General features: G+C 45.7%; 1 protein-coding gene across 1 annotated transcript in view; it reads right to left on the bottom strand.

Moving 5' to 3' along the window:
• Positions 1 to 6959: 6959 nt before the first annotated feature.
• The window catches only part of LOC120540015 (volume-regulated anion channel subunit LRRC8C-like), a 67583-nt gene continuing 47333 nt past the window's right edge, over positions 6960 to 27209 (bottom strand). The window contains exon 3 of the mRNA XM_039770459.1: positions 6960 to 10432. Within this exon, the coding sequence (XP_039626393.1) occupies positions 8099 to 10432 (2334 nt within the window). The 3' untranslated portion in view covers positions 6960 to 8098. The remainder of the gene's footprint in view (positions 10433 to 27209) is intronic.

The following is a 27209-nucleotide window of genomic DNA, read 5'->3' as shown; positions in this document are numbered from 1 at the left end:
CTAAGAGTTCTGGTCAAATGTTTTGGGGGTCCTGAGCAGATCAGCGTTCCTAAGACCTTCATCTTCGTTATTTTCAGATATTGTATGATGGACGCCAGTTGTTTTGGCTCATTTTGTATCTCATTATTGTTTGGCTGCTAACTAAGGAAAAAGGAACAATTGAGGGGTCCGCGTCTTCAAGAGCAAGTCAATGAAAACGAATTCAAAAGAAGTGAATTAGCAGCAAAAACAGGTTAGAATGAAAACCTGCAGCCACGGTGGTCTTCCAGGACCGGAGTTTGGAGACCCCTGCTCCAAAAGAACGATGGAGGAACACTGCGAGACTGCAGAATCGAGAATTTGACTGAACGTGGACGGGGCGAGGAGCCAGCAGCGGCCACAAGTGCTAGAAGACGGCGTGGCGGAAGAGAAAGGGCGGCGGTAAAGCAAAGCCACCTGGAGACAAGCCATCGACGTCTTGTAGATTATTTATTTCGCCATGCAGTTTCTGGAGTTGCCATCCAGGTTCTCACAGAGAAAATACTTAACACAGCTTTGTAGGCTGCACTCATCATGGTGGAAAAAACAAAACAGTTTTTATACATGTAAACTGAAAAATTAAAGCCTTTGATAAAACTAAAGACTACTGATAAGAAAGAAGCCCCCTAAACACTGGGGGTGATCTTCAGAAAAAAAAAAAAAAGAGAGATAAAGGCAGTGGACGCGGCTCACCAGCATCTGACGTGACCGTCGACTCTTCGCTTTGGTTAGCTGTGTCTGTAAGGCAATGGGAGTACCAGATGTGCCACATCTGGGCAGTTCATTGGGAAATGGGAGGATCTGGAGGTCTTCAATGGGTGGACCCCCCAACCCAACGTGACCATCCATCACCACAAATGTTCTACTCCTCCTTGGATTGCAAGCATTGACCACTAAATGAATAGGCCACTTTCAGAGGGGTGTCGATTGGGACGCTTGTGGCCGATGCCAAGGGTCACTTTGTTTTAACAGCCCTGATGGAGGGGCTTGGCAGATTTTAGGACCAGCTTGGTGTTGAGGATTCTAACTGGCACCTCAAGTCTTTCGTACTTTGACACAGTCGAATGTAATGTACTAAGCAAGGATGTAAGATTGTACATTTTGGGTAGGGTCACATCTGAAAAGTGTCATCAGGTGGGCAGAGTAAAGAAAGCCCCCCCGACACCAACAACTAGACAGACCTTGAAAATGAAGGGAGCTGGGCATCAAAAGTAAGTAACTCTGCGCCTTAAATGTGAAACATTAAGTGCCATTTTCTAACCAGCTTAACACAGACCAGGGGTGCTGGGGCCTATCCCAGCTGGCAAAGGGTGCAAGGCAGGAACAAACCCTGGGTAGGGTGCCAGTCCATCGTAGTATAAACACACATGTGCCCACACTAGGGCCAGTTTAGCATTGCCAATTCACCTAACCTAAACCCACACAGCTTCACGCAAGGACTTGGCACGTGAACCCTGGCCTCCTTACTGCAGCGCAGCAGCACTACCACTGTGCCACCATGCCACCCAGACCACTAAATATGAAGCCATGTATTTAAGTACAGCATACACAAAGACACCTAGTGGAGGCTAAGGGAAGCACAAGCCAGAACAGACTGCTAGTTGAGGACACCTAGTGGGCACCAAGGGAAGTACATACATCTGAGAAGAACTTCCTCATGCAATGGGTCATGGAAATCAGGAAACAACCGAGTTCTGCAGTTGAAGACGCTTAGTAGTTGGAATCCTCAAAGCACCTCTTCATGAAAGGAAAACAAGGAAAAAAAATACCATTAAAAAATACATTAGGATGAGATGTTGATGTAATGATTTTTGAGTATTTGGTGTGCATAACTATAATTTTTGTGGTGTCATGCATGTGTGTCTGGGGACCACCTTCCTGGATCCAAAGAGGCAAGCAATCCCATCCTGTGATGAGAGGGGGCGCAGACGCTGGCACTAACGTGGTCTTCTCCTTTTTATTATTTTTTTACCACGCTTCTTTTAACTTCACCTGTCAGGTACAAATCTTGTAATCAATATTTAACACACTTCCTATTGTCCAAATGACTTGAAGTTCTGCACACTTACTCACTTCCGATGACAATACATGAACCAATAATCAGTTTCACTAATTGGTCAATTAATCCATGTTAATTAAGAAATGGAATTTTCATATGAAGAATAGTTCAAGGTTTCACCAATAGATGGTGCTAGTAACGGATAGAAATATTAAAGGAAGTGTTAAAATATTGATTACAAAATTATACTAAACCAAACCCAAGACTAAAAAGTTGAAAATAATATGTATATAAAAAATACTTTTTAAAAACCACGCTTATATTAAGTTAAAAAGTGTGCTAAAAAGTAAAAAATAAGTCTCTCATACATCACTCGTAAAATAAGAGGAGGACGCTATTCATCAATTGACATTCAAAAAATCTGAGCAAAAGCGCCCACCTTTTATTTTACAGGTGATAACATTAAACAATGATATTGTCTGGTGGTCCTGCATTTTAACTTGCACTGCTTCTTTTATCACTCTTTAATTTTATATTGTTCTTTATCAGTATGCGGCTGCTGGAGTATGGGAATTTCCCCTTGGGGATTAATAAAGTATCTATCTATCTATCTGTTATATAGTGCCTTTCCTATCTATCTATCTGTTAGATAGATAGATAGATAGATAGATAGATAGATAGATAGATAGATAGATAGATAGATAGATAGATAGATAGATAGATAGATAGATAGATAGATGTGAAAGGCACTATATAACAGATAGATAGATAGATAGAAAAGGCACTCTATATCTATCTATCTGTTATATAGTGCCTTTCCTATCTCTCTGTCTATCTGATGTATGAGAGACTTATTTTTTACTTTTTAGTACACTTTTTAACTTAAGTGTGCTTTTTAAAAAGTATTTTATATATATATATATATATATATATATTATTTCCTGCCGCCAAAAGGGACAACCAACTTTGTTGCCCACCCGAGAAACTCCACTTCTTCCGATCTTCAGAGTATTAAGAACGTCTCAATTCCGGAAGGTGCTAACCTGACAAACACAGAGGACGGAGTTGCTCCGATTCAATCGCATGGATATTCTTGACCCGCCATATATATATATATATATTTTTTTTTTGCTTGAGCCGTTTATCGGCTGTCTTTTCGGTTTTTCAATTAAACTTATGGCACCCCAACCTTTTATTGCCATCTCTACCAGGTGACTTCTTACAGTGGCCATTTTTGCAAATTTTTAAATTTTTTTTTGTCACTGTCTTTACTGTTGGCACTGGTGGCCATTTTGTGGTTGTTAACACTTCCCCATTACTATCTTGTGACACCACAGTGTTGCAAGGAGCGACTTGCTCATGTTGGTGTCCAAGATTCCGGATCACACTGTAAAAAACTAACGTTCAGCTCTATTAGAAAGTGTTAAAATGGTTCTCTGTGGGTAAAAGAGTTTTGTGCTTTTGGTGCAGAACTGTGTTGATCAGCGCCTCACATTTTTGTTCAATCAAGGGCTGACCAGGCAGGCTGAAATATGTTTACGCCTAATAACGTTAGTGTCCGTCATTTAAGAAGACGGTTAGCAAGGCTTCAGCTGTATAGGTGTCACAATCTAAGCGAGCCTGATGCCGGGAGCAAAGGTTAAGTTTTGTTCTCTCAAGATGGTGCTAAAATTATTCCGTTATCTCAAGAAAACAAATTTTCGTTTTCTCGAAATCTCGATAAAATTATTCCATTATCTCGAGAGAACAAAGCTTGTTTTCTGGAGATCTTGATAAAATGAGTCTGTTATCTCAAAAAGACTATATATAGCAGTGCCATAAATAACCAAATAATATGTCCATATAATCACAAAAATAATAATTATGCACAGCATTCAAAATTGTTACAGATGGGCCAACTTGGCTATAAGCTAACCGACCAGGCTTGGTGGACCGAAGGGTTTCCTCTACTTTGTCAAACTCCTTACGTTCTAGATCAGCATTTCCCAACCTGTGGGTCTTGACCGGACCCCCAGACGACAACCCCTGCAATCCCAACGCTCTATCGATCGTGTTTGATTCGCAATGGCACTGGACGAAGCCCCATTCACTGCGGAAGCATCGATGGTGGATCTCGGCAAGATCCTGGATGACTTCCCCAATCCGATCGTCCTCGATTGACGAAGGAGGAACAGCATTGGTGATTGTGCTCGGTTTATCTAACACTCCAACACTCTGGTAATCAACCAGGACCCTCCGCTCCCTTTGCTTTGACCATCATGCTCAGTTCACCCACCTCCTCGCTCAGTCAATCGTGCTAAATTGGTTGGGTCACGAACTCGCTGTCATGTGATAAACTGGGTCGTGACACCACAGGGGTTAGGAAACACTGTTCTAGATACGCAACGGGAGGGAGATATGGTGGGACTGACCAAGCGGGAGCTAAAGAGAGGAAGAGACCAGGAAAAAAGAAAAGGCAAAGAAGGTCTAACACGGCACAACAAAGAGGGAAACCAGCCAGAGAGTTCGGCTGAAATAACAGCGAGAAAGGGAAAGACTAAGCTAGCGAATAAAAGATATGGTAGAGTCGGGGGAAAGACCAAGGCAGACGGTAACAACGTGCGAAAAAGAGGATCCAGACAGGCAGGAAGGCCGAGTAGAGCCAGCGTGACATTACACGACTTCTAGTCAGAGGAGATGTCGAACTTGACGACTGCCGTTGCTGATCTTGTCGCCTGAGGACGTCGGATTACACGACAGGAACTGCAGTGGCTGTCAAATTAGATGACTATGACGACTTTCCAGCAGAGGCTCACATTTCCAAAGTATCGACAGTTTTCCCCTTTTCCTAACAGATGATAACCTGCTGCCTGACGGAGCCAGAGCTGTACAAAATGGTTTCCCGATTTAGTGAGTTCAGACGCAATCTTGGCTCTTTATTTCTTTTTTTTCCCGTTCTGTTGTGATATGTAAAACACAAGACATCAGACACGCAAGCCCTCCATCGGGTCCACAGCGCCTGCGTTTCCTATTCTTATTCCTCCTATTTATATGCACAGCACTTCCATCTCATTGCTTCTCAATTCTCACACATACATGCAGAGCCCACGTCTGAAACTAAAAAAGATTAAAGTTATATTAAACTGGAGGGAATCATGGACTGTTCAGACGATTTCCGACAGCAAAGTAGCAAGTAAAATGTTTGAGGAAAAAAACCAGGACATGTGCGTAAAAGCACCAAAAAAAAGGGTCAAAGCTAGGGGATCAAAAATAGTAAGCAGAGAGAACGATCAGAGACAAAACACACAAGCAACGAGGTCAACACCAAACGGTCAAGGCGAGAAGAAAATTAGCAAAGGGGTTTGAAAGTCTTTAGGTATCCGCAGATCAGATAAAGAAGGGAACCCCCGGACAATCCCGTCGCGCCGATTACCACACCCTAGAAATGCGGGACACGGACCTAGCGATGGGTACCTAAAATGGCGTCTAAGACATAAAAAAAAAATGACTATTATGAAAATTTAACAAATAAGGACAGGAAAGGAATCTTTGACCCTAAAACCCCAACAATATCGTACCATTTAACTACTGTCCCTCGCATACGTGCACATGGGTGACAGCTTAAAGGGTGAGGAGGTGATAATTCTCCGCCGAGACAGGAGATGGCGCTGCACGAGAACAATCGCTCTACACTTCCCTCAGCCGAAAGGAAGATTGATCATAGACATAGAATTACCACATTTTTACAACAAACAACTGAACGTTATTTTTTATTCCCATTGTTTTCCAATGACCGAAAGGGGCGGGGCTTACTCCAGATGTCACTGGCAGGTATGAGCATAGACACAGAATACAAGACGCCACATGACCAGCTAATCGTACGTCAACGTCGCCGCCATATTGCGAGTGGCACTGCTGAGGAGTGATGTAATGAATGATGTGCTGCTTGGGATTGTGCAAACCGCTGTACGCTCCAAACCAGATCCCGGGGGGATTACATTTCATAGGTCAGGCTGAACAATTGTTTTGGTTATATCTGGCCATTAGAAAATCTCGTTTTATAATTGTAGCACCTTACAATAAAATTAAACAACATTAGTAAAATGAAAACAAGAGAATGATAAACCAAAAAGCAATAATTAGCAAACAAACAAAGATAACTGGCAGTAAGTGCAAAATTCACAATTAGTATGCCAGTTTGAAAAGACAAGTTTTAAAATGTGTTATTGAATCGAGCTGACGGATATGAGCGGGAAGGGAATTCCCGAGTCGAGGAGCACCAGGAGAGACACTCGAGCTGCCATAGCACTGAGTCTGACGTGTGGCACAGAAAGTGGAGCTGCAGATGAGGATCTGAGTGAGCGAGAGGAGTGCCAGTCTGGAGGAGATCAGTGAGGTGTGGAGAGCTTTAAATGTTCAGAGCGGTGTTTAGTATTGTATTCAGTAGTGAACAGTGAAGTTGAGAGAGAATCGGTGTGATATGTTCAGTGGATTTAGAACAGCAGGTTATCATCCTGGCAGCAGAATTTTGAAGACGTTGTAAGCGATGGATACGTTTTTGTGGGATGACAGATAGAATCGCATTACAGTAATCTATACGTGAGGTGACTCGGACATTAACCGATACTTCAGTACTGTGGTAGGTAAGAACAAGACGAAGTCTAGAAATGAGATGGAAGAAGGCAGTCCGAGAAATGTTACTTATAATTGGAGGAATTATTTAAAAATAATAATTATTATTATTTAATAATTGCCATTATTCGTGTATAAATGGATATAAATAATTGCATGTAAACGATTCGCCAAAATCTGTTGCATGTAAACGATACTGTTTTAAACGTTATTATTTTTTCATCAGAAAGCCCGGTTTCCACGTCTACCTGTATTAGTTTAAATGGCACTTTTGCCACTCGCAATATGGCGGACGCGTTGACGTATCGTGTCGACTGGGCAACACAGTGAATGCGGCGTCTGTCTATATATGTCTATGAGATTGACACCGGTCCAAAATCTGACATCACTTCTGGGTTCTGTCCACCGGGCCCGCCTCATCTTCCCAGAATGCCTGAAATTTGGAGGAGTCCCCAAGTTGGGACAACTCTCTTTTTGCACACTAACATGCGTTTTCTTGTTAAAAGTATACGGGGGTTGGCCACAAGATGCCCCAAAACTTTTACTTTGTTCGTTTTATTTTTTTACACTATCAAAAAATAAGCAAAAAAAAAACCAGCAAAACCAAATCATAACACAGAGACTGAATTCCTGGTGCTATCAGGTGACACACATATGGAAGTCACGAGATTAAGTCACGACTGTCAGCAAGTCGCGAATGAAAATCGATGTTAAACAATTTCCGTAATGTGACAGGACCTGAAGAGGAGTGCAAATGACACAAAATGGGACAGAGGGAGAGAAAGAAGGAGGGCCAAGCGGTTCTTGTGTGCACGGCAGATAAACAGAGAGCATTGGAGAGATGGAGAATGTGCATGGTAGCAGAGGAAGAGAGACCGTCTGAACAAGCAAAGTACATAGTAGAGGGATAGGATCCTAACAAGGGTATGTAGGAAACAGGAAGGAAGATTGAAGTTGAGGAATATTAGAGGGAAATGGAGAGCACGCGAGAGACGTCACAAGCGAGAACACACAGGAGATTGATCGACTGAGAGAACTAAATACAAGTTAGAAAGCTACCGTCGGTACAGGGCTGCGAGACGATGCACACTTCCTTCACTTCTTGTAGGGTTTTAACGTGACATACAGTAATCCGCCCACTTGGTTCACATTATTAGGATAGCCATGTGGACGATCAGAAATTAATGGTTCAATGATGGCTCAATCAATCAGCACACCTCGGGCTGATCTCTCTCTTAAATGGTGAGTAAAAGGCGCAGTTAAGGAAGGGGGAGGCATACTATATTAGGGCCCAGCGTTTGTCCTCTTGCAGCATAAAGTGGGGTAGATTTCATTTAGAATTGTCAAAACAAAAAATTAAAATTACAAAAATGGGCAAACCTCAACTATATTGTGAATTGACCCTCCGTTTAAAAATGATACTGAATGGACACGCCAGCCTGTCCACCATCCAAACCCCACGATCGACCTTTAGTCATCTTTCATTTGCTCTCGAATCTCAGGTGGCAGAAGATCGAACAGGGTGTCCTCCACAATCAGGCCAGCGCGCCTGAGAGAGCTACACTCCCCAATCTCCAAAGGCAAAACCTCCAAGTGGTTTCCTTTCAGGTCCAGTTTGGCGAGCAAGGTTAAGTTGCCCACTTTGGGAGAGAGCGATGTGAGGTTATTATTAGCTAGCTTAAGGGTCCTGAGCTTTTTGCAGAAAAACAGCTCGTCCGGGATGGAATCGACGGAGTTGTTGGACAGAGACAGGTACTGGAGACTCTGCAGCACTCCGACTTCCGGAGGTACGACTCGGATGTAGTTGTAGGAGAGATCCAAGTGACGCAGCTTTGTGCACAGGAAGAGCTGAGATGGGAGCGCGTCAATCTTATTGTGACTCAGGAACAGGCGCTCCAGGGATTTGAGCTTCTTGATGTGCTCGGGGATGTAGGTGATGCTGTTGTACCAGAGCTTGAGAGTAGTCAGGCGGCGGCAGTGCTGGAAGCTCAGAATCTCCTCGATGGACTTGAGGTGGTTCTCTTTCAGATCCAGCTCCTGCAGGTTGTTCAGACTGAAGATGGCATGTGGGATGCGCTCCAGGTCACAGTGGACCAGCTCCAAGTGCGTGAGGTTGAAGAGCTTCTTCACATTGTTCAGAGTGAGCAGCTTAGTGCCGTCGTTGTAGATGCACAGTTTTTGCAGATGGGTGGCTACGTCCACCACACTCTGGGGGATCTTAATCAGGTTACTCTTAATAGTCAGGATCTTCAGGTTCCTCAGCTCCCTTAGAGAGTCCAGAGAGATGTTTTTAGAGAGTTCTTGTGTGAGGGAGCCAATCAGGTGCAGTTCTTCAAGACTATTCAGCGTATACATCCACAGAGGAAGCTGGCGAAGATCATCAAACTTGACCCGCAAGACTTTGAGGTGGCTCTGCAGGAATGACAGGGCGGCCAGTTGCAGCTTGGTGGGGCAGTTGAATAACGTGAGCTCCTCCAGGCAGATTAGTTGGGAGATCAGAGGAGGGATGGCGACCTCGTTCAAGAGCTCCAGCTTCAATGACTCCACTTCTGCGATTTCAAAGACGGTGTCTGGAAGACCCGACAGCATGAAGAGATGGAGCTCCAGTCGGTTGTGGGCATTGCGTTGCAGCCGCTGCCGCAGCTTATCGGCGGTCCACTCGTGATTCAGGTTTAGCTGCCGCAGTTTGCTCTCACTGACCTCTGAGAGGAATACTGCAAAGCGCTTAGAGTACAACGAATCGTATTGGTCGATGAGGTGCAGCATGAAGGCAAAGTCGTTCTTCACATCCGGTATGTCACTGATGCCCGTTTCTTGGCGGACGTATTCGAAGGAGTACTCTTTCAGGGGTCGGTGAAAGAGCCAATACAGGGTGTAGAGGCACAGCAGGCCATAGACCCCCACAAAGCAGATATAGCAAATAGCTAACTTGGAGAAGAGATGGGCCTTGGTGTGGTTGCAGCAGAAGCTGTCATAGCCTGTCATATCTTCTACTCCTAAGGAGCACGGAACTATAAAATTGATGTTGGGGACCAAAGCTGCATTATAGATTATAATCAGCACAAACTTGCACACCTTCAGAATCGTCTGCCGCACGTACATGGAGTATAGGATGTCACCTTCTTCTACATGAACCCTGAACTTCTTCACCTTCTCAAACAAGGCCTTGGCCTGCTCTCCTTCCTTCTTGTCCAGGACGGAGGCTCCAGGCTGCTCGACCACAATTTTATCTGGGATAGACTTGACAGAGGGAGAGCGCACTAAGCTCACAGTTTCGTCGTTCCCCGCGGCCACCTCAACCCTTGAGACGTCAGAGTTAGACTTGGAGAGAGGAGCACTAGCTTTGAGCTTACTGGCTCCATTCTTATCATCCTGACCTTCGCCGGACACCTCACTGAGGGCCCGTGTGGTCCAAGGGGAGTCAAAGCACTTGCCCAGGATAGAAATGAAGTGCTCGATTTTGGAGCTCGTTCCAGGGAACTTGAACCAGAAGCTACTGCAAATCATGAAGATGAGCGTGTGGATAACCACAAGATACGGGAAGTATTTGGCATACCAGTGGAGAGCCTGCTCATAGCATATCTGGTTTATGAAGCTGTACTGCTGGAGGTCCAGGTTGTTCTTAAGACCATTCATCTCACGGACAGCCCCTTGGACAACAGGGCTAGGACTAGAAGATGACACTGGAGTCAAGGCCTTGCTGCTGGCATTGCGGCTCCTCTCCACAAACTGTTGGCAGTCAATTTCGCCCGGAGAGTCGGCTGAAATGTGACTGGGGAGACAGATGATCTTGTCTTGAGTTACCTACAAGAAAAAAAAAGGGAAGCATTATGTCACCACCAAACTACCTAAAAGGCACTGGGCCCGTATCGTTTATGCCAATGTCAGCATACGGCACAAGGCCCGTCTTAACAGCATTATAGGCCCTTGGGCAAAGCAGTGCACTGGGACCCCAACCTACACAACCACTCACAGGAATAAAACTGTAAATGGTCAATAAAATGAAACGTATATACTGTTAAAAAAAATGAAAGGAATGAGAGTAGGGCATCAAGTGAATGAAACTCCTGGACTATTGAGCTGGTCAGTTCAGTAGCAGAGGGGCTTGATCATCAGTGTCAGCTGCTTTGGTGCACTAGAGGGGCAACAATGAGAGGACCCCCAAAACAGGAATGAATGGTTTAACAGCTGGAGGCCACTGACATTTCTCCCTCCTCATCGGTTTTGTCACTCGTTTTGCATTTGGCTACGGTCAGTGTCACTACTGGTAGCATGAGGCCACACCTGGACTCTACAGAGCTGGCACAGGTAGCTCAACTTCTTCAGGATGGCAGGCACATCAATACGTGCCTCCCATTTCCAGAAGGTTTACTGTGTCTGCCAGTACAGTCTCAAGGGCATGGAGGAGATTCCAGGAGACAGGCAGTTCCTCTAGGAGAGCTGGACAGGACCCCTCATAGAAGGTCCTTAACCCATCAGCAGGACCCACCGGTCCTGGAGGAACAGGATGAGCACTGGCAGAGCCTACAAAATGACCTCCAGCAGGCAGGCCACTGGTGTGAATGTCTCTGACCAAACAATCAGAAACAGACTTCATGAGGGTGGCCTGAGGGCCCGATGTCCTCTAGTGGGCATCGTGGAGCTTGATTGGCATTTGCCATAAAATACCAGAATTGGCAGGTCCACCACTGGCACCCCATGCTTTTCACAGATAAGCGCAGGTTCACCCTGAGCACATGAGATAGATGTGAAAAAGTCTGGAGAAGCCGTGGATAACGTTCTGCTGTCTGTAACATTGTTCAGTGTGACCGGTCTGGTGGTGGGTCAGTGATGGTTAGTCAGGGGACACATATCCATGGAGGGACACACAGACCTCTACAGGTGCTGCTGATTAACTGTACAGACTGCATCTCTGTTGTTAGTCATTAGCACTATAACATAAGTAACATGATAATTATATTTGAATACTAACCCTCACCTATTCTGTTTCTTTTCTCGGTACCCAAATGTGGCCATTGGTGCCACGGCCCACCTGCCAAGTTGTTTGCCTGCCAAAGGTAAAGTCATCCCTGATGGAGGATCACAGGAATCATGGGAAAGAGGGGTCCTTTCATCGGAGCAACATTTCAGCCGTGGCATGGCCAAATGGGGAGGCAGCTTGATGGATGAGGTCTCCAGGACTCTAAAAATATCCAAACCTAATTATGTCATATCATCTACTGTTAAACCGTACTTCTAAAATTTTTATTATTATGATGTATTAAGGAATTGTTCTGTTCTGTATATTGTATTGTATTGACCCCCTACTTTTGACACCCACTGCACGCCCAACCTACCTGGAAAGGGATCTCTCTTTGAACTGCCTTTCCCGAGGTTTCTTCCATTTTTCCCTACAAGGTTTTTATTGGGAGTTTTTTCTTGTCTTCTCAGAGAGTCAAGGCTGGGGGGCTGTCAAAAGGCAGGGCCTGTTAAAGCCCATTGCGGCACTTCCTGTGTGATTTTGGGCTATACAACAAATAAACTGTATTGTATTGTATTGTACAGGCTAGACAACGGTAGGCACCTTGACTGCCATCAGGTATCGGGATGAAATTCTTGGACCCATCGTCAGACCCTATGCTAGTGCAGTGGCTCTTCGGTTCCTCCTGGTATATGACAATGCCCGGCGTCATGTGGCGAGTCGATGAAGGAATTGATCACATTGACTGGCCCCCATGCTCACTCGCCTGGGTGGGACATTATGTTTCGGTCCATCCGACGCCTCAGACTTTCCAGGAGCTCAGTGATGCCCTGGTCCAGATCTGGGAGGAGACCCCCAGGACACCATCTGTCATCTCATTAGCAGCATGCCCCAACATTGGGGGGCCATACAAACTACTGAGTACAACTTGGAGTTGCTGCAATGAAATTTCGGCCCAACGGGCTCCCCTACCTGCCTGCTGCTGTATCATTTGTTCCCTTTGATTTTTGGGGTGGCTTTGAGTTCAGCCCCTTGTTGGTTCATCATTTTCATTTCCATCCTTTCGTTCCTCACACATCACCATATCAGTCCACAGCAGTAGAGAGAGCCAGCAGGATTTTTTTTCCCCCAATGAGATCTGATGTGTTTTCAAAGTGGTCCTTTCATTTTTTGAGCAGTTTATTTATTGTATTGGTACTTCCAACAAAAGCAGTATTTAAACATTAAAAAAATATGCTGTACAGCAAAGCTTAATCAACACAAACTTTTGAACAATATAACATGAGCCTTGAACAACACAAAAATTTCAACCTATAAGTGATACTCAATTGGTGAACCATACAGATGGAGATGGCACAGTGTGAAATGACTATGGATTATTTATTATTAATCAAGCGCTCAACACAAACGGGGTGGCACGGTGGCGCAGTGGTAGTGCTGCTGCCTCACAGTAAGGAGACCTGAATACAATGAGGACTGATTGAGGTCATTTATGTGCAGTAGAATGAATAGAGAGAGCTGGGTGGTCTCATGGCCTCGGTACTCCTGAAGATTTTATTTTTTTCTCCAGCCATCTGGAGTTTTTTTTGTTTTTTTTCTGTCCTCCCTGGCCATCGGACCTTACTTTTATTCTATGTTAATTAGTGTTCCCTAATTTTAATTATTTATTTAGTCTTTTTTTTTTCTTTCTTCATCATTGTTTGTATGAAAATGTGCTCTAGAAATAAATGTTGTTGTTGTTGTCTGCGTGGGTTTCCTCCCACAATCCAACAGTGCAGGTTAGGTGAATTGGCGATCCTAAATTGTCCCTAGTGTGTGTGTGTGTGTGTGTGTGTGTGTGTGTGTGTGTCCTGTGATGGGCTGGCACCCTGCCTGGGGTTTGTTTCCTGCCTTGTGCCCTGTGCTGGCTGGGATTGGCTCCGGCAGACCCCCCGTGACCCCATAGTTAGGATATAGCGGGTTGTAAAATGACTGACTGACTGTTCAATACAAACATTCGTGAAATTTCTTTGCAGAGAATTGAGCTGCAGAGACGTTAACGTATACACTTTTACATTATGTGGTGCGTGAGATCCGTACACAGACAGGTACGTGAGGTGGCAGAGGTGACCGTGATGCTCATTCAGAGGCGAATGCCAATGTCCACTTGTAACACAATAACAAATATTTATAGTTTAGTATAGTATAGTATTTTTTTATTGACAGCAAGTCACAACATACGTAGATTAGCATGGGGCCCATATGCCCGGGCAACTGCCCAGTGTGCCCATGCGTTAAGACGGCCCTGCCGTAACATCATGTAAACCCTTAAATGGGTTATTATTAAGGATTTGTAGCCTGCATATGTCTGTTGCACTTTGTCAGCCTGCACTTGGATTTGCTTCACACACACTTTCAGTGGCCTCGTGTAGAACCATCTAATAAAATACATTTACCAGAAGCAAATGTTCAGGTGATCACATTATTCCACCACCAGGCTGAAATAATCTTCAAATTTCCGAAATTGCTACTTAATGAGCTGAATGTACAGTGCTTGGTTCCTGCCTTGTGCCCTGTGTTGGCTGGGATTGGCTCCGGCAGACCCCTGTGACCCTGTGTTCGGATTCAGCAGGTTGGAAAATGGAAAGATGGATGGATGGATGTACAGTGCTCAACTCGGCAACACAATCTCGAGAGCTGCAGGGTAAGGCGTTGAAAGTAACAAGCGATTACTTGTTAAAAGTACAGAGTAACCCAACACAATACTTATCTTATTGAAACAGAAACACCTACGTTGTTATTAGTCCAGCAAGACTGGCCAGAAGGCACACGTCCCGGTATGCCAGTCCCCTGCAGGGCTCAATCACACAGCCACACAGCGAGCAGTAACAGAAACCAATAAACAAAGAGTCAATTTGACTTGGCATATTTATAAAACACCAGAAAATGATCACAGGCCTCGTGCTTCTTATCAGATTCGTGGTGGCTGATGATGACATTTAACTCGGTTTAAGGACGTCGGAGCATTTTGACAAAGGAGAACTCCAGAAGATTACTTGCCCACGTAAAACACGGTGCGAGGTTTTTGAACTCTTTTAGGACCTACAATGGGACAGCAGGGTGAAGCGCGCCTGCCGCGTCTGTGGAGGACTGCTTCTCCATTGCCGAGGCAACCACAGGTTGGCAGAGCACCGCCGCAGTAACAACTACGAGCCGATCGAGATTGTGCTATACGCGCCTGTGGCCGAAGCAGAGGACATTATAAATGCAGGGAACAGTCTAACTTGGCCACTGGCCTGGCCCCCGACTCTGCCCGTTTGCCCGTTTGTGTCGGTGTATAGGTGAGGGGTAACTCCCGCTGCAATAAATAACCGCGCTGTTCCTGTTTCGCTGGTTTCGATAAAGTAGTGAGACTCAGCCTCGTGCTTTGGGGTGCAAGACAGGGACTCGTGCGTCAGAAACCAGGTTTCTGCCTTAAGTGGGTTATTCACCCTAATCTGTTTTATGTGTGCATGTAAACGCACTCAATGACGGTTCAATCTGAAGCAACACAATATATGAGCGGGTGGTACGTAACAGACCCCCAGGTGAATGTGCAGTTGCTAGGGAGATTACAACAGGGCCGTCTTAACGCATGCTAATCTATGTATGTTGCGACCTGCTGAGTGGTTGTGTAGGCAGGGGACCGCAGTGCACTGCTTTGCCCGGGGGGCCTAAAATGCCCGGGATTGCACAACGTAGTTAGATTTAAGCCGACTTGAAGAGAGTGTTGTGGCAGTAGATGTGCTTGTTGGAATAGCGCTGGGAAATGAAGAATGGGCAGCCATCCAAAAAACATCCAGTCAATGGCGGTACTGTGTTTGAATGCAGACCACCGATGAAAGGGGCCAATGGAATCGGGCACAAATTACACAGTGTTACCAACGAGGTCAATTAAAGGCTAAATGCAACCCTGGTTAAGAGTTAAAGAAACAGATCAGAGCACGTACTTTATCTGACGGGGCGTAGCAGCAGACAGACCACTGCTGTCTGTGAGGACAAGGGGCAGCTGTAGTGCAATACGGAATTGTCAAATTAGCAGCAAATTTGGGCGCTACGAGTTGCTGCTGTTTATGATGGCAGTGGGTCGCAGTGGTCTGCTGCTCCAACGCTCGATCAACACGCCTTGATTCCATACCCGCCCCGGGGCTCTAAAGATTGTGCCCGATTCAGTAAGGGAGTGGGGGTCCCCTTAAGCACTCGGATGACCAAGCACAAGTCACTAAGGTGGTCATAGCCATTCCTGCTCTGATAGTCATGCTCGATTCAGTCAGGTGGGTTGTGAAGACACCTACATGGGAAAAAAAGTGGGCCACGACACCAAAAAGTTTGATTAACGCTGTTCTACAACATATACAGTTGCATTTCCTTAGTGACCACCATGCCAAAGCTGGCAGTTTGAGTGACTTACCTGTGTCACCCACACCACACCATAATGAGCACATATGTGTGGGTAGGGCAAAGTGGTGGCTCTGAGGCTAAGTATCTGCGCTGGCAAATGGAAGGTTGCCAGTTCGAATCCCATAAACGGCGGAAGTGACTCCACTGCATTGGACCCTTGAGCAAGACCCCTAACCTGCCATCGCACCGTCCTGGGTATGACCTTAATCTGCATCCAGGCCTGCAAGCAGGTCCTCCGACTTAGGCCAGGTTTATATTTCACGCGACCCGATGCATGCTCCTGCTACGTAAGCGTTGTACTATTTATACTTGCGCACGTACTTTACGTAAATCTGGAAGATTCCACCAGGTGGCAGTGCGAGATATCATCACGTTTGGAAAACATTTGGCTTCACTGTGTTGTGAATTTCTTGAAACAGCCATTAAATTCTGATGACATCCATCAATCTGGGGTTGTGCCCATCCCAGCAAGCATCGGGTGCGAGAAAGAAACAAAATCCCCGGACGGGGCATCAGCTCATCGTAAGGTGAACACAAGCACCTGGCGTCATTTTAACGTCACCAAATCACCAAAACTTCATGTCTTTGGAAGGAAACTGAAGCCCACTGTGGAAACCCACCAGGAAAACATGCAAACTCAAGGCAGGCAACACAAGGGGACGCAACTCGCGGTGAGACAGCAGCGCCACCGTGTGTAAGTATTAACAGTATTCATTACTTAAATGAAGTTAACGATTTATCTGTAAAATGTAACACACATACTTTAATGCAATTCATCCCGAAAGTCATATCAAGTAGAAATCTCAGGATTGTAAATGTGCAGAGAGCTGGAATATCAGAAGTGTAACGTGCTCTGCGTGGAGATTGCTGCCTGCCGTTGCTGTCAGTTCAGGTGGAAGCTCCAGAAGCTCGTAGTGATTAACAAGTGGGTCCGTTTTAAGATGACGTTAACGACGGTCTGCTTTAATAATAAAGTAAACTACGAGGTAAAACTGCGGTGGGCTGGCGCCCTGCCCGGGGTTTGTGTCCTGCCTTGTACCCTGTGTTGGCTGGGATTGGCTCCAGCAGACCCCCGTGGCCCTGTAGTTAGGATATAGCGGGTTGGATAGTGGATGGATGGACTACGAGGTTAAAGTTGGCGTTTTTAAGATTAAAATTCGAAATTTCACAAAGTAGACCTTTTCTCCGTGTCCTTAATTTTTTTCTCTATGGCTCAAATACGCTGTCGTACATTCGGATGATGTTATGAAGGTGCAAAAAAAAAAAACAGATGGCACCGAAGGTGGTATGTGAGCCTTTTAAAATGTGTTCTGACGATGGGGAATATGCGACGGTTGAATATAAAAGCACCACGAATGCATTTGTATGTTGGCATTTTGCTTCACCACATCGAACCGTTCATCAAATATCAAAGCACGCACATCGATCCTGTAGGATCTGCAAAGCAAGTCGCCGTCACATGTACAGTGGTGTGAAAAACTATTTGCCCCCTTCCTGATTTCTTATTCTTTTGCATGTTTGTCACACAAAATGTTTCTGATCATCAAACACATTTAACCATTAGTCAAATATAACACAAGTAAACACAAAATGCAGTTTTTAAATGATGGTTTTTATTATTTAGGGAGAAAAAAAATCCAAACCTACCTATTTCCGGAGGGTGGGACTGGACCGTATGTCTCTCTGGGACCGGGATCCCGAGTTGTTTCGTCGTGTAGTGGGTATGGCAACGCGCTGTGTCAGTGCACGCTCCCCAACTTGACTTGACTTGATCAACAGCATAGAGCACGGGTGTCAAACTCCGGGTCTGGAGGGCCGCAGTGGTTGCAGGTTTTCATTCCCACCCTTTTCCTAATCAGCTTTCACTGCTAATTAACTCCTTTTCCCTTTCATTTTAATAGCCCTGTTTTTAACGATTCAGTCCTCTCAATTGATTCTTTTCTTCATTAAATGGCAGCCAAACAGAAATGGCACGTGAAACGAGCCAACAGATGAGCAGCTAAACTGGGGCTTCAAACTCCAACCAGTTCCTTAATGAGAAGCCGATTCTTGCTGTTAATTGAACCCGTTATTTAATTCCAAGGCTTGCTGCTGCTCTCATTCTGCTACAACAGACATTTCCAAAACTGTTGATTTTCTATTTCTGATTATTGACCTGAAAGATCAATCTTACTGAGACCATCACCTTTCTTTATGTTCAGATAATGTGTTTAGCTGGTCACCTATTTGCTTGGTTTGTGTCTCATTATTGTTTGGCTGCTAATTAAGGAAAAAGAAAGAACTAAGGGGTCCGAGTTCATTAAAACGAAGGCAAAAGAAGTTAATCAGCAGCAAAAACAGGTCACTAATTAAGAAGGTGGTTAGAATGAAAGCCTGCAGCCATTGCGGCCCTCCAGGACCAGAGTTCGACACCCCTGGTATAGAGCATTGTCGGGCAACCGGTGCGCCATGGAATTTTTTAGGGGCGCCGCGAAAACTTTTGTAAAACATTTAAAATTGCTAGTGTTTTTGAACTTTTGGTTGATTAAAAGATAATGTTTAAAAAAAAACATTGTATGTTGGAAAAACAGATAACGGTTAATCAGATTGTTGAATAAACGAATGTATTTATTTTGAATGCAAGGTAAAATTTTCGCTGTTCACCATTCATCATAATATCAACACCAGCGGTGTCAAAAACGCACCTCGTGAGACTTAAAAAGTCTCGTTGTTAGAAGATCTCGCTCACTGTACGGATACGGAAATGAAGTCTAAGGAACGTGAGAGACTCCAAATGATCGACAGGGAAATGCGCGTCTGTCTTTCGAAAACTGATCCTCGCATCAATCTCATATGTGCTGAAAAACAATCTCAACGTTCACATTAATTAAATTTAAGATTTATCCTTTGATTCCTGTATTAATAAAATGTCTTTTATTACTGTTTTTATTGGCGAAAGTCCATAGATTGTGTCGTCACGACTTTATTTATGGGCAGTCCCTCAGGTGCCCCGCAACTCGAAAAAGGTTGCCATTCACTGGTACAGAGTAATGGGGAGTGTGGAAGAGAAGTGAAGAAGAGAGTGCAGGCAGGGTGGAGTGGGTGAAGAGGAGTGTCAGGAGTGATTTGTGACAGACGGGTATTGGCAACAGTGACAGGGACGGTGGTGAGACCAGCTATGTTATATGGGCTGGAGACGGTGGCACAGGAGACAGAGCTGGAGGTGGCAGAGTTAAAGATGCTAAGATTGGCATTGGGTGTGACGAGGATTAGAAATGAGGACATTAGAGGGTCAGCTCAGGATGGGAGACAAAGTCAGAGAGGCGAGATTGCGTTGGTTTGGCCGTGTGCAGGTGAGAGATGCTGGGTGTATTGGGATGCTAAGGATAGAGCTGCCAGAGAAGAGGAGAAGAGGAAGGCCTAAGAGAAGGTTTATGGATGTGGTGAGAGAGGACATGCAGGTGATGGGGGTGACAGAGCAAGATGACGAGGACAGAAAGAGATGGAAGAAGATGATCCGCTGTGGCGACCCCTAACAGGAGCAGCCCAAAGAAGAAGTGCTCAATATCCCACAGAGTTACCCAGCATCCTGATTAGGCGATTCTAAACTAGCAGGCAGGGTTCACCGCCGCTTGCTACAGACACGCAGGTTAAGCTGACAATAAACAGGCCCTGGCCCCCTAACTCTCTTGGCATAAGCAACAATTGGAGAAGGTAGACTTGAACTGGCCGGTGGACTTGCACCCCTTCAATCAAGAGTCTTGGGCCTTATGTTGCTGTGAAAGGCAATGGTCCCCCAGCTCTGTCACATTACCTCACAAACTTTGGTCTTCGGGACAGATAATCCATTGTATCCAGGATATCATAGGCTTACCCACCTGCATATGTCTGAGTTTGCCCCTTAACAGGGATGGCTGGATGGTACTGAAGGCACAGGTGAAATCAAAAACACAGAGTGCCCCCCAATGATGCCAGCTTTGCCCATGTAGCAGAAGCAGCGGATTCATCGAACGGACAATCGTAACTCTACCCTCTGCTGACAGACAGAAGAACGACTGATCCCGAAGCGCGCACATTCCTATCCTCCATAAATCCTGTCCCGCTTCTTCCGAGATCTAGATATACTGTAACTGCACAGGGCACCCCGTCAGAGCTCTTTAGACCCAAAGCAAGTGAGCTAACAAACAATAAAAAAAAACAACATTAAATTAAGCTTACTTCTAAACACAGATCATTCAAGGCTGGATCCGCCTGACAGTTGGCAGCAAATTCTTTTTAATGTGACGATTTTCAGTCAGCCTAAGTGCTTCTGAATTTACTTGGCTTAGTCTCGCGCACTTAAATTAAAAAGAATGCTTTAATAGCAAGACCGGTTACCATAGTAACAGGAAAAGAAAAAAAAAAAAAACGTTTTTATTAGGGGAGACGGAATATTCTGGGTCTTTGTCTTTAATAACCAGTGTGTGTTCAACAAAATGCACCTTTTTTAAAACAAATGGGATTTGTGGGGCTATTAACTGACTGCTGAGTTGGGCTGAAAAAGAAAACAAAAAAAAAAGAGACAAAGAAAAAGGAATTCTCAGGCCAGCCACAGTCTTTATTAATTTATAGAGCAGAAAGGAAAGAGCGGCTCAGCATTCCAATACAGGAACGGCCCCGTGAAGACGCTCTGCTATGCACTATTTTGCATATATGCTAATTATTACTTGAGACAGAGGGCGGGGCCGTGGAGACGGCGCTGCCTCGCAACAGAGAGACTAGCCTTCATGTCCCAGATGCTCCCTGCATGGCATGGAGTTTGTATGTTCTCCCTGTGTCTCCCTTCTGGGGGGCTTCAGTTTCCTCACAAAGTCCAAACACACGCAGGTTAGGTGGATTGGCAATGCTAAAATGCTTCAATAAGATGCTGCAGATGTTCTATCAGACGGTTGTGGCGAGTGCCCTCTTCTATGTGCTGGTGTGCTGGGCAGGCAGCGTAAAGAAGAGGGACGCCTCACACCTGGACAAACTGGTGAGGAAGGCAGGCTCTATTGTAGACATGGAGCTGGACAGTTTGACATCCATGGCAGAGCGACGGGCGCTGAGCAGACTCCTGTCAATCATGGAGAATCCACTGCATCCACTGAACAGGATCATCTCCAGACAGAGGAGCAGCTTCAGCGACAGACTGCTGTCACCATCCTGCTCCACTGACAGACTGAGGAGACCCCACACTATGCGATTCTTCAGTTTCACCCGGGTGGTATAAACGTTAATATTATACAAAGTTATTGTCTGTTTTACTTGCTTTACTTACTTGCACTCTCCACCTTGCATTTTTTAACTTGCACTGCATTTTTATCGCTCTTTAATTATTATTGTCTTTATCAGTATACTGCTGGAATATGTGAATTTCTCCATGGGGATTAATAAAGTATCTATCTATCTATCTGTCCCATGCCCGGTCGGGACGCCCCTTCTACATATGTTCCGGGGGAGCCACCATGGGTGTCTCAGTACCTCCCCCGGGACGCTTGGTGGCAGCCTCCCTGGCTGACGATGGTGCCTCAGTTTCCCGCAGGGCTCCATGGGAGATGGAGTTCTACACAACCCTGTGGGGATCTGGGGTGGCCGCCAGGGGGTGCTGCATGGATCCCGGAGCCAGTCTGGACAACTCTACAGTCCTGCCCGGAAGTGCAATCAGGAACAGGTGATCAAAAACCTGCAGCATTTCCGGGTGGGCTATAAAAAGGACCGGCAACCACCACTCAGGGCCAGAATCGGGAGGAAGAGGATGAGGTTGCCAGGGAGGAGTGGTGGTTCAAAACAGGAGTGCTATCGTGGTTTGCTGAAAGTGCTTTGGGACTGTGTTGTGGCTGTGGGGTTCACGGGGGAAGACGTGCTGCCCTCCAGCTGAAAGAAAATAAAAGTCTGTGTTTTTTTTACACGTGCCTCCGAGTGAGTCTGTGCCAGGTCGGGCGCTATATAGCGCCTTTTATTCACACTATCTATCTATCTAAATTGGCCCCTGATATGTGTGTGTGTGTGTGTGTGTGTGTGTGTGTGTGTTCAGCTTATGATGGGATGGTGCCCTGTCTGGGAATTGTTCCTGCATTGCACCCAATACTTGCTGGAATAGGCTACAGCTTCCCTGCGACCCTGCTCTGGAAAAATAGGCTTGGACAGTGAAACTACCGCGCTATACAACTTTATACCAGAAAGTGAAAAAAAAAATCACTTGACCCAAAAATCAACAGAAACGTTCACAGCAGAGCACATCTAATGATGCATTTAGTGTATTTGAAAAGAACACCTGGTCCGTGGGCAGCACGGCAGAGCAGTGGTACCAATGCTGCCTCACAGTAAGGAGCAGCAGGTGCTCTGGGTGCTCCAGTTACCACCCTACTGGCCAAAGGCATGCAGGTTAGGTGAACTGGCGACACCAAATTGGCCCCTGATGTGTGTGTGTGTGTGTTCACTCGGTGATGGATTGGCACCCTTTTCCAGGGTTTATTCCTGCCTTGTGCCCAATGCTAGCTGGGATAGGCTCCAGCCCAGACCCCACACGTGACCCTGGTCTGAATAAGCAGGCTAGAAAATGACATGACCCTGTCCAGGGTTGTTTTCCGACTTCCACTCACATTCTCTACCCGTCTTTTGTGCCAGGCACAGCACAGACCCCATCACTCATTTTGCGGACGACACCACAGTGATGGGCTTTATCAGTGGTGAAGATGAGACAACTTGGACTTCACTCACATTACCAGGTTGAAGCGACTCAAATCAAATTGTTTTCCTTAAAGTGACGCCAATCTGACAGAAATCCAATAATTTGAATAATTTTCATACATTTTGTGGTCCTAGATCAGATATGTATGCAAATCATGGCCATGCAACATGAATTAGAACGGTCAGAATTCATGTTTTGCTTTTTTTCTGGCCTGATGGCTGTTGTCATCAACCAGCACCGTCAGTGTGGCACAACAAACAACAATGGAGGAGACGGGGACAACAGTGATGGTCCTGCCGCTGCTGGCTCCTTTCTCGTACACACACATCTCTTGGAGTGGCAGTGCCAGCAATGGCCGCAAAAACAGCAACGCCCAGCCATCTGGCTTTCTACCAACCCTTTAATGATGATACGACCGTGGTGGGTGACATATCAGACAATAATGAGACTCACTACAGAGAGGAGACACAACACCTAGCACTATGGTGCTCAGCCAACAGTCTCATCTTGAACACCAGCAAGACCAAAGAGGTCCTTGTGGACTATAGGAGGTCCAGAAGAACAGAACATGCTCCTATATTCATACATGAGGAGGCTGTAATGGGTGTGGACAATATCAAGTTCTTGGGTATCCACATCACATCTCACCTGGTAAAGAAGGCCCAACAAAGACTCCTCTTCCACAGAAAGATGAGGGGTGCTGGATTCTCCTCTCGGCTGCTCACAAACTTCTACAGATCCGCTATAGAAAGCGTTCTCTGTCACAGTATGACAGTGTGGTACGGCCAGGGCCCTAAGCACTAAGTACCATATTTACGTGTGTACCACACGCACATTTTTTCCCGAAAATTAGCATCAAAGTCAGGTGCGCGTCATACACGAGGAAACTTCTTCTGCTTTGGCTCGCTCACTCGCGCACTCATGCTCTCTCGCTCTCGCTCGCGTGCTCGCCCACTCGCGCTCTCTCTCTCGCTCACGTGCTCGCCCACTCGCGGCTCTGTCTCTCTCTCTCGCTTGCCCACTCGCACACTCTCTCTCACTCGCTCACTCATGCTCTCTCTCTCTCTCTCTCTCTCTCTCACTCACTCACTCACGCACTCATGCTCTCTCTCTCTCGCTCGCGCACTCACGTTCTCTCTCACTCGCCCACTCGTGCTCTCTCTCGCTCGACAGTGCTCGCTCTCTCTCTAAACGCTTCCTATACAATCACAACGTGCGTCATACACGCGTCGTACACGGGGCAAAGCTTTTTTCGCGATTTTCTTTGTAAAAATTAGGGTGTGCGTCTTACACGAGGGCGCATGGTACAAGAGTAAATACATTAATTTTGGTGCCCCCTTACACTAATAATTCAAAATATTAAAACAATAACAAACTAGAAAATAAAATTTTATTTTATTATCAAAACTTCGAAATTAAACAAAACATTTTGACATGAAACCATAGATTTACCATTTTGATTATTTCATTTATTTATGGCTTTTGTGTCAATTTAGCAAATCTATTTACACATATTCTTAGTACAAGATTTGAAGAATATTTTGTGAAAATTTTGTTAATAAATCTTTATTAGTAAAAAAGTTATAAACAATTTTATCCAATAGTAATCAGCTGTACGATTTTTACTTTTACATAATGTAAAATGTAAAAGTAAAAAAAATGTAAAAGTGTGCAGCAACAAACTGTACCAGTGCCCGCTCCCTGACATGACTTGACTTGTGTATTTTAAGTATTCTGCCTTGAAGCCGAGTCCTACCACCAAAAAATTTCGTTATGTGTATGCACAATGACAATAAAGAATTCTATCTATCTATCTATCTATTGCCGTAATTGTTTGCATCTGACAAACCGCTTCCGTCCTCCAGAGCAAAATGCGTTGCGTACGATAGCTACTGCAGTGTCCATTTTGTCGGTTTTAATACCAGGGCTCGTCTCACAAATGTGATGTTTTTTGTTGTTGACGACACATTGTGCATCAATGTGTGCGTGCGTTCCATTTCGAATGACAGATGTGTTCATGTGACAGTCACTTAAAGGTCACTTGTACTTATCAATTGTGAGCTGTCAAGATCGGATTGGCCTACCTGGGCAAAAAAATCAGAATCGAGAATGAGGCTAGTAATGTGAACGTAGCATTAAGGCTATGTCACCATTACGGGAATTTTCATTCATAGTGTTTATTTAGCAAGATGGTGGCAGTAGATCCCCCCACCCATTCTAGTGGAAGTGTTTCTGGGACTTGCGTTCTTCGAGACTCAAAGTTATAACAACAAACAGCAAGTCTCAGGGTCTTTTCACAGCATTAATTAACCGGTGAAGATGGGCTGGATGGGCATCCCAGCCGTGGAGAAAACCAGAAGCAGACCCAGAAGGAAGGATCGGAAAAGAAAAGATATTGCTGGGAAGTTCTTATTACCCCAGCACACTAGATGGAAGCAGTGCCGGATATCCGTGCCCAGTTGGAAGCAAGCAGGGCATGCTGGGAAATGTAGTCCAGCAGGGCAGCCCTGCTGGGGTCACTGGGTGCTGCGAGAGGGCACTGCAGAGAGAGAAGCCCCCTGTTATAATGGACTTCCTTGTGACCCGGAAGTGCTTCCATAGGGCACCAGAAGTACTCCCGTTACTGTAATAAAAGGGTCCACACTCCCTTATCCGGCCGAGTCTGAGCAGGGAGGACATAGGGCAACACTTGACTGGAGGAGGGCAGTGCAGTGATGCGTTATTGTGAGGAGTGAAAGCCTGTGTGTTTTGTGCTTATTGTAACTGGTCTGAGGCGATTTGGTTAATAAACCAACCTTTGTTTGAACCCAAGACTACGCTTGGTGTTCATGTTGGGGTTTGGGCCGTTGACGCCGCGGTTTCCATCACACCAGTAAGCAGCACAGAATCGCAGTGGTTACCTCTGTTGCTTCATGAAGGCAGCATCCCAGGTTATAAATCCTGTTTCTGGTCTTTGTCCCTGTTGAGTCCACACCTTCTCCCCACATCTGCATGAGTCTTCCTCCATCCATCCATCCATCCATCCATCCACCCATTATCCAACCCGCTATATCCTAACTACAGGGTCACGGGGGTCTGCTGGAGCCAATCCCAGCCAGCACAGGGCGCAAGGCAGGAAACAAACCCTGGGCAGGCGCCAGCCCACCACAGATGAGTCTTCCTCGTCTACTTTATTTATTTTCTCTCTAACGCCCCTAAGGTCAACTAGAGACATGAATGTGAGCCCGAGTGGGTGTCTGGTCCACAGCTGACTCCTGCTGTATACCTAGTGTGCCATCCTGCGACTCTGAATTGGTTTACGTGGGTTTCAGAATGTTATATTAGCTGCTGCACTGTGCAGAGCGATCTTTCACTTTTCTGTGAGGTGATGATTAGTGAGCAGCAGGATGGTTTCATGCCAAGAAAGAGCACCAGAGATGTGATGTTTGCTCTGAAAGTGTTGATGGAGAAAGGCCAGAAGGAGTTGCATTGCGTCTTTGTGGACCTGGAGAAAGGATATGACAGGGTGACTGAGAGGAGTTATGGTATTGTATGAGGAAGTCAGGAGTGGCAGAGAAGTACATATGAGTTGTACTGGATATGTACGAGGGAAGTATAATAATGATAATACTTTGCATTTATATAGCACTTTTCTCACTACACAAAGCGCTCAGCAATAGCAGGTTATGGGCCTTGCTGAAGGGCCCAACATAGCAGAGCCACTTTTGGCATTTACAGGATTCGAACCAGCAACCTTGCGATTGCCAGTGCAGATCCCTAGCCTCAGAGCCACCACTCCACCTACAAGTGTGACCGTGGTGAGGTCTGCAGTACGAGTGACGGAGGTGGGATTACATCAGGGATCGGCTCTGAGCCCTTTCTTATTTTCAATGGTGATGGACAGGCTGACAGACGAGATTAGACAGGAGTCCCCGTGGGCTGTGATGTTTGCTAATGACATTGTGATCTGTAGCGATAGTAGGGAGCAGGGTGAGGAGACCCTGGAGAGGTGGAGATCTGCTCTAGAGAGGAGAGGAATGAAGGTCAGTAGGACCACCAAGAGAGAAAACACGTGTGTGAATGAAAGGAAGGTCAGTGGAGTGGTGAGGATGAGGAGAGTAGAGCTGGCGAAAGTGGATGAGTTTAAATACTTGGGATCAACAGTACAGACTAATGGGGATTATGGAAGAGAAGTGAAGAAGAGAGTGCAGGCAGGGTGGAGTGGGTGGAGATGAGTGACAGACGGGTATCAGCAAGAGTGACAGTGAAGGTCTACAGGACGGTAGTGAGAGCAGCTATGTTATATGGGCTGGAGACGGTGGCACAGGAGACAGAGCTGGAGGTGGCAGAGTTAAAGATGCTAAGATTTTCATTGAGTGTGACGAGGATGGACAGGATTAGAAATGAGGACATTAGAGGGTCAGCTCAGGTTGGATGGTTGGGAGACAAAGTCAGAGAGGCGAGATTGCGTTGGTTTGGACACGTGCAGAGGAGAGGTGAGGGGTATATTGGGAGAAGGATGCTAAGGATAGAGC

Source organism: Polypterus senegalus, chromosome 12, assembly GCF_016835505.1.
Source record: "Polypterus senegalus isolate Bchr_013 chromosome 12, ASM1683550v1, whole genome shotgun sequence".
NCBI classification, from domain to species: Eukaryota; Metazoa; Chordata; class Cladistia; order Polypteriformes; family Polypteridae; genus Polypterus; species Polypterus senegalus.
The sequence above is the reverse complement of the archived record's forward strand: the minus strand, read 5'-3'. Positions and strand labels throughout refer to the sequence as shown.